This window comes from Sparus aurata, chromosome 8 (assembly GCF_900880675.1).
Source record: "Sparus aurata chromosome 8, fSpaAur1.1, whole genome shotgun sequence".
Classification (NCBI taxonomy): Eukaryota; Metazoa; Chordata; class Actinopteri; order Spariformes; family Sparidae; genus Sparus; species Sparus aurata.
The window spans coordinates 30,438,741-30,451,806 of record NC_044194.1 but is presented as its reverse complement, the minus strand read 5'-3'; the positions used below and the strand labels follow the sequence as shown (position 1 = coordinate 30,451,806).

General features: G+C 42.4%; 1 protein-coding gene across 1 annotated transcript in view; it reads right to left on the bottom strand.

Annotated features, from left to right (window-relative positions):
• Positions 1 to 13,066, bottom strand: part of mbtps1 (membrane-bound transcription factor peptidase, site 1) — a 29,604-nt gene that overhangs the window by 6,167 nt on the left and 10,371 nt on the right. Inside the window, exons 5-16 of the mRNA XM_030426188.1 lie at positions 12,881 to 12,991; positions 12,505 to 12,614; positions 11,645 to 11,761; positions 10,937 to 11,004; positions 9,237 to 9,339; positions 8,128 to 8,279; positions 5,414 to 5,575; positions 3,302 to 3,446; positions 2,905 to 3,093; positions 2,418 to 2,590; positions 2,133 to 2,248; positions 1,866 to 2,022 (exon numbers count right to left, since the gene is read on the bottom strand). Of these exons, the coding sequence (XP_030282048.1) occupies positions 1,866 to 2,022; positions 2,133 to 2,248; positions 2,418 to 2,590; positions 2,905 to 3,093; positions 3,302 to 3,446; positions 5,414 to 5,575; positions 8,128 to 8,279; positions 9,237 to 9,339; positions 10,937 to 11,004; positions 11,645 to 11,761; positions 12,505 to 12,614; positions 12,881 to 12,991 (1,603 nt within the window). The remainder of the gene's footprint in view (positions 1 to 1,865; positions 2,023 to 2,132; positions 2,249 to 2,417; positions 2,591 to 2,904; positions 3,094 to 3,301; positions 3,447 to 5,413; positions 5,576 to 8,127; positions 8,280 to 9,236; positions 9,340 to 10,936; positions 11,005 to 11,644; positions 11,762 to 12,504; positions 12,615 to 12,880; positions 12,992 to 13,066) is intronic.

Here is a 13,066-nt window from a genome sequence, read left to right as displayed (position 1 = left end):
CGTTTTAATTCTCGGTCAGCTTCACGATCCTACAAGAGCACATTATCTTGAGCCAAAGCTACAACAGTTTGGCTTATGTCCCGTCAAAGATTTCATTTTGTGTTTTTGTCTGTGCTGGTTTGAAGTAGATGAGGCTCTGTTGGCATCAGTCAACCAATCAGGGTTAAGCAACATTTGAATCAGAATCTGTTGAGAGTTGGTGTTTGGTCGCTGTCAAACAAATCTGACAGAACGACACCAGCAGTCATGATAAAGCACAAACGTCAGCTGAGTTTTTCAGCATTAATAAAGAGGAACGCCACCAAGTTTACATATCAAACCTGGTTCAGGGTTCGTACACATTTTTCAAGGTCAAATTCAAGCACTTTTTTTTTCCAGCACCTTATTGCTGGGGTAAAATACTTTTCTACAGGAATATATAAACTCATTATTTTTTCTTCACTTTTTATCACAATAATGTACATTGTACTATGCTGTAAACATCTAAAATTATGTTTCATGATAGCAAAAACTTCAGAAATTAATTATCCAGTCTGATCCCAATTTTGTGAAAGACACAGTTATAATGTCAAGCACTTTCAAGCACTTAAACTAAAATCCAAGCACTTTTCAGACCTTGAAAACACATCATTGAAATTCAAGTACTTTCAAGGATTCCAAGCACCCGTACGAACCCTGCTGGTTACAGTTGTGGGGAGTACTACTGCATGTCTGAAAAAGTTGTGGCTTCAGAGGACACTGCAAGAAATCCGATACCTCAAGTGATCTTGCTTAAGTCAGTGACATTTTGGGTTGAAATGACAAAGTTGAAGATGTAAACAATCTGTGGGGGTGTTGAGTTAGACAGAAGTGATCTTATCAGGGCGTCCATTAGCTTAGTTGGTAAAACGGGTGTCCCATGTACAGAGGCTTTGTCCTCTCTGCAGCGGCCCCAGGTTCCACCAGGTTCGAGTCTGACCTGAGGCCCTTTGCTGCGAGTCTGACACTGTAATGGGGATGCAATGCTAAATCGGGAGAGTGATATTTCAATAAATAATATCTATAGAGTGGTTTTAAATACGACTTATATTGTGGCTTATCTAGTCATGAATATTCAATGTTATAGAGAACATACTTAGATCTGAAATGAGGCTTGTATCATTAACCAGAGACTTGCTGTGCACGTGTTTTCTAAAAGAAATTAGATGAGAAAAACTGACTGCAGCAAAAGACAATCTGTTTTCAGTAATTTGCTCTTTCCTACATCATTATTCACATGTGACATTGTGCACCGTACCAAGAAAATGCATCAACATGCATTCAATATTATTCATTCAGGCTATATTGTATTAGGTGTTATCCGCATGATATACTGTATTCGTACAATTGAACCTCTTACAACAGCAGATGCCGTTTCTGTCAAAGTCAAGCACTATGAGAATTTTTGCAGTAGATTATGTTGTCTTTCACTAATGTCTCTGAGAACCTGGGTTCTAATCTGAAGTATTTCTTTATTACATTAAATAATCTTGTCAAACCATCATTAGGTTAAACAGCCCAAATACTCAACACTCAGTGGGTGTGGTTCGATCTGATTTGACTGACTGATCTAGCAACATGACCAAACAATCCCAAAACTTCAGAATTTGGTTCAAATATTAATAAAAGTTGTGATTGATGCACAGGTGTGTGTGGCATCACCTCTTCACCATAAATCACTTCAAACCAGAGAGACGAGCATAACCTTCATTTAAAATATCAAAAACTGCCATAATTTTGACAAAAAGCGACCTCAGAAGTTAGGTCTCAAGGCAACATTACATGAGCCAGTGTCGTTGCTACTATCAATAATCAGCAGCAGTAAGGTGTCAGAGGGAGTTACATACCTGGTGTTTTCGTCATAGAACTTGACCTTCCTCATGACCGAGGTGTTGTACCAGTCACTGAAGATGATGAGCGACAGGCCGTTGTCGATGTCTCTCCTGAGCTTAGTGATCTCTTCGGGGAAATACTCCTCCTCACTGTCCACCATCAACAGCGTGCCTGCAGAGACACAATGGCAAACAACCCATTAGCCTCTTATCTTCTGCACAAACACAAGAAAACAGCCCCATTAAGTGCCTGATTCCGTTTCTTGTCTTCTGTGTTCTTACCATACTGGCTGGCATCAAAGCAGGTAATGGGCGCTCCGAGCACCTCAACAAAGTACCCCATACTCCTCAGGTGCTGGTACATGTCTCTGAAGTTAGTGTGGATGTGGTCTCCATTCCTGGAAACAGACAAATAATCAATACAAGTTCAGATTTCAGTTGATTAAGATTGATAAATGTGTCCTGTGAATTGAATTGTATATTTTGAGTCATATATTAACTAAATCAGGTAATTGATTTGGTGAAGGAGGCTGCAGACACCTATTAAACATCTACACACACACGCACCAGTCTAGTGGGTCGTTTTTCATGCGAAGGTTGTCTCGGGGAAAGTAGCCCGGCGGGTAGCGCAGGTTGTGGTACTGGTCCCACAGCACCCTCTTACTGCGGGGCGGAGTTGGCACAATCTTCACCTTGATGGGCAGTTTGACTGTGGAGGTCAGCTCACCACCCACCTCAGACTGCAAGGGGTCAAAGGTCAATGAGATGAAGAGGAGCAGTTAATTACATGAGCTAGACACTCTACATCCACGATTCCAAACTTGAATAAATGACTCAACAAGGTAAATAAAGGAAAAACAGCTGAAACAGTTAAAAAGTTATTTATAAAATGGTTAAAAGGTTCAGTTTATGTCGGTCAAAATGGATGTAGAAGTACGACTGCAAAATTTGACAAAAAAAAAAACAGTCAGTAACAGAAGTTTTGGGGCGACTGCTCAAGAAAAAGGTTAAGCCGCTTAGAAGACGGAGCTCAGCTGTTGCTTCAGTGACTCACATCATTCTCCGCAGGCGACGCCACTGTGACCATCACATGACCTTGAGCGATCCCTTCCCATGATGCCGCTTTCTTGGCCACGGAGATGGACACGGCCAGGTAGCCGGCCCACGGCCACAGCACCGGTGAGTAAGAGACGGCCACGTCGATGTGGTCGCCGTTCTGAGGGAGGTAGGGCTGCCAGATGGGCTGAACAGGAGAGAGCAACCTTTAGACGGCTTTCTGGGAAGAAGGTTTTTTTTCTTTTTTTTCTAAACATCTCTGAAATCATCACAACAATCAGGTCAGTGGAGGATAAAACTTGTCCTTCACTTGTCCTCTTAGTGAACTTGAAGAAATAATACTGAGTAAATTTTCGTTTTCTCTTGATGTATTTACTGCAGTCTTGTGTGCACACCTTGTCGACAATCCTGCCAGTGACACCCATCCCGTTGAGAATGGTCACATTGACGATGGTGGGCATTCCTCCATAGTAGATGGGCTGAGAGCAGTAAGGCCACATGTACGGACACTCTGTCAGGTCGATGTAGCTGGGGGAAAGACTGGCAGGAGACAAGGAAGGGAAAGATTGTCACATAGTGCATGACAGAAGTTTTTCCTTAACAAGTTCATTAAGGGCTTTCCTGACACAAACCAGCAGAGATGCAGAAACAGTTTGCTCTGAATGTGTGAGCTGTGACATTTGGGAGAAGTGGAGTCATATTTCCCTTGTCTTGTACATACTATGACAATTTTAGGATATCCATTTTTCATTAGAGGGATAAAACCCCGAAATATGCTGGTGTAGAGAGAATCAAAAATATGAGAGGATTCATTTTGATGCTTAAAGTTATCTTGGAGAGAAAGACGGATTTTATAATTCGTCTGATTTCCCAGAATTACACAGTAAATGTTTTCTGTCAGCAATCTTTTACTTTTTTTTGTAGACAATTAAGGTCTGAAAATCTCATTGTCAAAATCATTCAAACTGGTCTTGCTCCTATAATTTTGTAGAAACTTGTTAGCCTTTGCAGGCTGTGTTTTATGCATGACGAAATAGTTACAACTTAATTCAGTCACTCGTTAATCAAAATCAAACTGCATCCTGTCATATTACAGTTGCGGGGGATGGACCAGTCACAAACATCTCTGGTTTGCAGAGACAGATTTTATTGAATCATAAAATGTCAATCCAGTATCGAGACACTGTGATTTCTGTTTTTACTGTATTTAACCGAACCTGGGTTGCAATTGAATCCCACTATAACTGCTGTGACTCAATACTGACTATAGCTGTTATGTTTTATAGAGGAGCAGTTTGAGCCCATCCTGTTCCTCCCAAGAGAGAAGGCTGTGACAGCACAGGCTTTGGGCTCCTTTGAGGCTATGTAATTGTCGTGTATGTACGCCCACATGTGCAGCACAACATTAGATCAATGTACAAACAGAACTATGCCTGTCTTTACGTGTACACAATGTTCAGACTGTCAGCCAAAATCTGCCTTTTGGAAGACTGGAACATATGAAATGAGATTTTTTCAAATGAGATCCAAACAACACTTGGAGGTGGTTTGTATTGTGACTCAAATCTGATTTCTACAGATGCATCTCAGTCGGCCTCTCTGGCCGCTCATAATGGATTTAGAAGGTGCGTGGACACATAACGGCTACATGAAGTCCAGAGTCACAGAACTGCATCAGAGTGGCTGAGTAGAATCCATGCTGCTCCGAGCAGAGCGATATGAAGACAACAGCGAACAATAGTCTGTGAAGTCCCGCTGAAAAAAATCGTCTGCTCCACGTCTCAACGTTGTGATTGTTCACAGGGGAAGATGATGGATCTCCATTTCTCATGCTTCTGTGTTGGAAAAGTGCACCACCACTGCACATAATAACTGACACTTACACTGTTACCATAGCAACACATACCGATAGTTATGCATGTGTAGTCTGGACAAAAAAAATCCAATCTGATCATTTTCAAATAACAATCTGTCTGAAAGATGGGATGTGTGAAACAAATCTTATTTTCCTGCCCTGTGGTGGGCAGTACTACTGCATATGTGACAAAGTAGCAGAAAGCCTTTAGTGGTACCAGAGGAAGCTGCATATGATCTGATAAACTGCCTCCAGCGATTTCACTCAGTGGCTATGTTGCATTGTGGGTAATGTAGGTGCCGTGTTTTCATCATTTGTTTTTAAACTGTTCAGACTGAAAGCAACAGTGTTACAGGAGCGCAGTAAACCAGTGGACCGCTTTTCCAAACCTGCCGCCTATATTACCCACGATGCAACTTAGCCACCGAGTGACATCACTTTAGAGAATATATCAGATCACATGCCGCTTCCCCTGGAGCAACAAAATGCTTTATACTACTTTTTCACATATGTAGCAGTACTCCCCGCCAAGACCTGCAAACACACTTGAATGTGAAAATGGGTGGAGTGGACCTTTGACATTGTTCTATGTCTGTACATGGCTGCTCACTGAGGAGCGCGGTGTGGTATCTGTGTGCATGGAGACATGTACCTGGCCTGAGGTCTGTAACTGTTGAGGATCTGGTAGGCTCTGATCAGGTCTAGTTTCCCGTGGCCCTGCTCGAACATGTTGACACCTGGCAGCCTGCGGGCCGATGCGATCAGAGCCTGCTTCATAGAGGCTGGGTTCACCAGCTCCCTGTTCAGGACGGTGCTAGAGGACAGAGGAGGGCAGGTCAGATTAGTTTGTCTGCTGGTATCGGATTCTACAGCTTTTAATTTAGAGCAGTACTGCAGGACAGAAGAAGGTGTGTGTGTGTGTGTGTGTGTGTGTGTGTGTGTGTGTGTTTCTCTCTCCTGGGAGAAGGGAGAGGCTGTTGTCAACAAGGGTGGTATGATCTTAAATCCAGCAACACAAGCTCACAAAACAGGCTCAGTTACAGCTTTGTAACAAGAGGGCTTTCACAGACTAAAGACATGATATCGACAGACTGTGAATAATACCCAACATTAATCAGTGACACACCTCCTTCCTCTGGGACACATTTCACTGCCTGCTCATGTAGGATTTCAGCACAAGAGATAATTACACCATGCAGAGTTTTAAACAAGCCCACATGTATCCTCTGATGTCAAACCTCTCTACAGTTCAGCTACAACAGCACCCTGACTTTGATGCTCTCAGTTGGAGCTTCATCACTTCAGCCATTGCAGACAACCCTCACAGAGCTCCACGCTTCATTTGAAACCCGTGATTCTACAAGCTGTATTGACGCATGTTTTCATGGTTAGACTGCCAGAATACAATCTGAAACAGAGCAATTTTGGCCGCAGAGAGCTGGATTTTCTAAATATTAGTCAGACCGCTTTGCAACCAGTGAACAGCAAATAGTAACAAAGGCTGGGACTGATTGTTTCGTCAATAGTTTCTGATCTGAATCACAATTCTGGACTATCGACAACACAAACAAACGAGACATCTGTCTTCCATTGTTAAACGAACTTGATTTAGAATCTGCAGCCATGCTAGCAGCTCTGTGAGACTGTTTGACACAGTGGTTCTATGAGCTAAATGTCATCTTGCTAACACGCGCGTATGATGTTTAACATGTTCACTGTCTCCATTAGTATGCTAACATTTGCTAATGAGCGTTAAACAAAGTAGAGGGTGATGGGATTATTATCCCATCACCCTCTACCCTCTCATATTATTAGCTTTCCAAGTATTTGGTCACGAACCAAAGTAGTGGACAAATGAAAAACCTGGTGATACTTACTTTTATGGCTATCAATAATCTCAGAGATTTCACTTAAAACCAAAACTATCAACCCGATGGCGGCACTAGAAAGCTAGGGGTCAGTCAGGAAAACAGTCAGGACACTTTTTTTTTCTTCGAGACCAAAGTGGGTCTAGATCAACACTGCTAGCATCGATGGAATACGGTCAGGGTTGTTTATGAAACAGGAACTTTGATGGAAGTGTATGCAACTGAACAATGGTAAACTTCTCTGCATTTTGCCTGCACCTAGAGCCCCACTCTTTTACCATCAATAAAAACTGCAGAATGAAGCAAAATGCACAGATTGAGTGAGGGCCGTCTCACCAAACTCCAATCAAACTGTTGAAAGTAGGCAGCGCTGATAGACTATAAGATTCTGTTACTACACTGCCTAAAATCTGTTCAGAACAGTGGCGGCAGGTGACCGAAAAAATGGGGAGGACAGGAGGAAAACCAGTCCACGGTGTCATGTTATTTTATACAAGTCAACTACTTATCCCTACTTTCTTATATTCAATGAAAATTAAGCTATAAAACAATGACTTACAAGACTTCTTTAAAAAACATTTTATTAAATGGCTAATATACAAGACAAAAAAAATAACAATGTGTACCCCTTCCGGGATTCCATCCCCAGTCATCTGTGTGGCAGGCAACTGCTCTACCCACTGTGCTACCGCAGCAGTCAATGGAAATGCTTCACGACAGCACAGGACATCACAGTCATAACTCATCACAATCGCCCAAAACAACTGTGTTGCTGCTCTGTATTGTGTCCCGGTCGTGCCGCTAACGTCATGTCCTCCAGCAGGATGAAAGAAACGAAAACTTTGAATTATCTGTCTGACTGCTTCTCTCTGATTTCTCCGAACAGTTTTTTTTCTTTCAGAAATGTGCTTATATTTCCTTTGAAACCGATTCCAATATCGCTGAAAACTCCATATTTCTTGTCCGAGCATGGCTGGCTGTATAAGGTTGTATAAATGTGAGAATGAAATTTGGGAACTGTTATTGGACCAACCTGCTGTCAATCTTGTATTCTGGTTGCTGATTGGTAAGGGAGGACGTCCTCCCTTAGCGCGTCATTTTACGTGTCTTAGCCAATCATAGATCAGCATGAAAAAATCCTAAATGCACTGAGTGAATGGAAGGAGATCCCTCCCACGGAGGACAGAAGCCCTCCGTCCTCCTCTAGCCCCCACCTTCCTGCTCCCTGCTCCTCTCACAGACTGCTCTGTCTCCTCCGTCTGCAGCTGTCGCTGTTGAACCGTTTTAAGTGGATTCTCTTACAAAGAAGAAACTTTTTTTTTATAATATAATATATATATCATATTTTATAAATGATACTGAGATTTGGTAATGATTTATTTCAACCAGTTACTCTTTCTTAAAAAAAAAATCTTATTTCTATATAATGTTACTTTAAGGATAAATGTATCAAAGTCCTGACACTTAATGTCAGCATAGTCCAGTTTATGATACTGACCTGGCCAGGAGAGTAACGGCACCGGCCACCACAGGAGAGGCCACACTGGTGCCGGACAGAGAGCGACAACCCTCCTTCATCCCCGATCCCCGGACGCCAGAACCGTAGGTGACGATGTCAGGCTTCACCCGGCCATAACCGCCTGGCAGCTCCTGAACGGAGAGGGGGGGCAGAGACGGGTCATGAGATAACGACAGAGACGGACAGAACTTTTACTGTAGCGTGTTCCTTTAGAGTGGAATATGGCATTGTTTTAAACTGAAATGCTGTGTCACCTCATACACACTTCCAAGACCTAAAGCTGTAATTCAAAACTTAAAATAGCTCTTACTCACACACTTAAACGTATGTTTGAGGTCATGTCATTACGCCTACATCATGTAGTCAGAGGGGCTATTCAAAACTCTCCCAAAGCTCAAACACTGTGAAAATGTAGACATCCTGCAGACATCAGGTGTTGATTGTTTATGTGATGGTGCTGACAGGGAGACCAACACCAACACCACCACATGACACCAACAAACGGAAAGGAAGAGAGAGAAAAAGGAAAGTTGCAGAGCAGCGTGAAAATGAGTAGAAGATAAAGGGCGAGAAAGAAAAGGTTCAAAGACGAGAAAAATTGAACAAAGGCGGAGAATGTTGCTGACAAAAAGGCTGCATTTTAAAATGTTTTTGATGTATTCAGGTTAAAGGGCTGAGTGGGTGGCATGAGTGAGTGCTGTCTGTTCCTTCTGGCCTCGTCATGGCTGGCTGACGGTAGTTGAGGGGGCAGAGAGACTGACTGGATCAGAGAGTGAAGCCTTAATCAGATGTCTGCTTTTGGCTATGACTGATAAAAAAGTGGCGCGTGTGTATGTTTGTCTATGTGTGTCTGTGTGTGTGTGTGTGTGTGTGTGTGTGTGTGTGTGAGTGTGTGAGTGTGTGAGAGAATGAGACGGCTGATGGGATGTGGATGAAGGACCAGGAGCTCATGGCTCATGGCTGACTAGCTTCTAAAGCACAAAGTAGGTCTCTGGAGTAGATGTCTACTTTAAAACTGATAAATGATACGGCGTGTGTCTGCGTGGGACTGTGTGGGTAGCAGAGTGTGTGTTCCTGGGGTAACTCACCCAGGTCGTCATGCCTCTGGAGGAGAACCGTGCGATGTTGTCCTCAAAGTCAATCCCTCCGACCCCAATCACATCCATCTGGTCTGCTGGGTTGTTCAGGGTGCTGAGGGAGAGAGAGAGGGAGAGAGAGAGGGAGAGAGAGAGAGAGAGAGAAAAGCACTTGACTTCAATTATAAGACTTAAAGGAGCAATTTATAGTTCCATCACAGCACTACAACATGAGAGTGCAACAAAAACACAAGTCTTTTCCCCTCGTTTTGTCTTGTTAATGATCTTCTATAGAGAAGCGAGAGTCAGCAGTTGTTCTACAGGGCAATAAAACCAAGTTGGTTTGGAGGTCATTTGGATAATTCGAGCGGATAAAATGGTACAGGGGAAGAGGCACCAACAGAAAATGTCCTTTACAATAATAAAATATCCATTTAAACTAATGGTCAACTAGTGGTCAAGTGATTTGGCTCTCAAACACACCATGTTGCAAGACTTAAAGTGAGAATGTGTGACTTTGCTGAAACAGCAGCCACTGTGGCTATAAGTGGCAATTGTGGGATAATGCTGCTGGTGTTTGGCACTTGGCTAAACTACTAAGCAACTGTAAAAGTGAATCCGACTCAGGCAGCTGAGTTATATAGAAATATTTAACTAAAGTTTGCCACAATGTGCTGCTGGTCATATCAGACCCAGTAAGTCGAATGAAGTGAGTGTGATGGTTTACTCAGGAAATCAACCATTTAAATCAGAATGTAGGTCTGAACGATGGTGGGATGACATATATAGTAAAAAACATTAAATATCTGTAACTTTCTACCAGAAATTTGAAGAGCCCTGTTTGGATAGAATGAGTCATTCTGGAGTGATGGGGCTGAATTTGAACGTAACTGGATTTTATTAAACAACCAATGCTGCCCGGCTTTGACTGATAAATTGGTCAAGAACTAGAAAATACATTTCCTGTCAAAGAATACAGTGTAAATGCTGACATGCCCACTGATGGAAATGCAGAAATTGCCTTAAACTGCTAAACTTTCTAGGTCACATGGGCTCTATGTTCTAAATCCTTGGCCACCGAGCAGGACATCTAAGTGTACTATATACAGTATACTGTATACACACATGCTGTCAGTGGGCCAAAGAGTGGATCTGAACCCTTGGCCACTGTGGCGAGGACACAGCCTCTGTTCATGGGCTGCACACTCTACTGATTGAGCTACTGAGGCACTCCTGAGATGTGGAATACTTTAACACTGACTGGCCGTCAGGCCACGGCTATAATCAACCCAGAGGGATAAAAAAGTGCATGGCATTTTTTGCTAAAATTGACAGCTCCCTAACTACTGTAACTAGCAGTGGTGACAGTGTTTGCTGTAAGTCTGGTGGTGCCGACTCAAACTCCACAAAAAAAAACACTGAGCAGCAAGTCTCACTTATAGTTTATATATGTATGATGTCTAGGTCAGAAAAAAATTATAATGATGATACTGTCAAAAGTAGGTGACAAAATAATATACTTTCTAAATACATTTTAAAAAGAGAAGATCTTCTGTTGAGGGAGTTGACTTCAATCCGTTTGACGACACATTTTAAGACCTGCAGACAGCCTAACTGAAACAGCATTATAGTTCACAGCAAGTGTTCGCTGAAAAAAGTCCTTATTCAGAAGCTCCATTTTAATTGTTTTAAAGTTCAAGCGATTAACATACCCATAAAGAGGTCCATCATTGCCGATAGCAGAGACCATGATCACTCTGTTGGCGGTGAGCTCCCATACCTGTCAATCAAACAAAAAAAATGCAGCGAGTCAGTGTGGGAGGAAAATGACATTCTCCCAACGGAATACATTTAATTACAGCTTTTTATTTTTCTGTTCTGGGACTGCAATGAGGTCGCACAGAGGACAGAGAACACGAGAGGTGACTCTGACTTTTCCAGAGACATAGATGTGTCTTACTGTCACAACTCTGGCTGACACTTAAATCTTTATAACACACTGATCCACTTAAGTGATTCACAAAAGGCGCTGTGAATGGGCAAAGGCACTTGTCAACCTGTAACAGCAAGACATATTTTTGTTTAATGTAGCAGATGGTCAGTAGTTGTGCTGCTCATCTGTGAGCAGTGAACATGTTGCGGAGCAGTGGTTTGACCCGTTTTCACCGACAGTTGACCTGCAGATTTTCCGGCTCATTAACACACTATGGAAGGGTGTAACTGAGAGGGAGGAGAGCTGTTCTGTGAACTATTTTCTGTCTGTGAACATCATTAACATCAACATATCTGCTGCCTCTCACTGACCTGCTCATCATAATAACAGTCAACGCTTTTCAGATGCTACTACGTGACTGGAGCATTTCTGTCTTTCTGACAATATTATCCGTCCATGTTTCTGGAGTTACACTAATATCTTTTACCTTGTCAACAAAGGGGTGGTCCATGAAGTCAGGCCCTCCAATGCTGAGGTTCAGAACGTCAATCTTCTTCAGGATGGCGTAGTTGAAAGCATCCAGGAACCATGATGTGTACGATACCTGGGAGGTGATGACAGACAAATATTGTAGCTTGAGATTCAGAGATTCAGAGTCTCTTTCACAAGGGAGTCCTGGCCAAGATAGCGGCATAAAAAGTTTCACACAAAGGAATGAGGGTCTAAGGACAGAGGATGTCGTTCACTGTACAGTTGAGGCAATGCGATTGTGATCTGGGGCTATAAAAATAAAACTGATTTGATTTGATTTGAAAAGAACAAACAACAGCATATGACAAAAAAAAACAAAACAATGCTAAAATTCAGGATTCACGTTTCTGTCCAAGTACTACACAACACTGCCTGGTGACATCATTTAAAATGAATAGTTTAATATCTTGGGAAATGCAAGCACTGCTTTTTTTAAATGATTGAAAACACTATCATGTCTGTCCTTTTTAACATAAAGCTACAGCTAGTAACCAGTTAGCTTAGCTTAGAATAAAGCTAAAGAAGAGGAAACAGGTACAAAGTAAACAGTCCCCGTACCACCACCTCTAAAGCCACCCAATTAACGTGTCATAATGTTTTTCAATCCATAGATATCCAGAGTAAAGATGGCAGTTTGTGGTTTTACAGAAGTCACGTTATGCACACAAATAACTCAAACTTTAAGTAAAAAATAAAATAAAACTTCTATTGCAAATACACGTTTCTTTGCCCTTTCCTTAACATTTTCAGCACTTTTTTTTCACCCCCATATAATACTACATTTGTAAAGCCCAGCTGTGTGTTGGGAGAAAATACCTGGTTGTTGGTGAACACTCTGAAGATGTGAAGCTCCGAGTCAGGAGCAAAGCCCTGACACTCCCTCATACTGGCTATCACTCCTGCTACAAATGTACCGTGGCCCAGACCTGAAAAACAGGACAATAGATTGATCGTCATCCAACAATCTTTATCTCTCCTCTCTCTCTCACACACACACACACACACACACACACACACACACACACACACACACACACACACACACACACACACACACACACACACACACACACACACACACACACACTCTCTTTTGGTCTTGTTCCAGCACTACCAGCACAACTTCAGCCTACGTTTGAGCTTCAGCACCAGCCATTATCAAATTATCACAGCCACTGTTCTTCCTCCTCACCGTCATCCAGTGTCTTTTCATTAGTCCAGTTGGTCCTCTCCTTCACGTTCTTAAAATGTGGGTGCTTCTCGCTGAGGCCCGTATCAAACACTGCCACCTTCACACCAGAACCTGTACACACAGAGGACAGGTGAAATCAATTTCATTTATAACATGTCAATTATGAAAAACTGGCTGCCAGAAAAG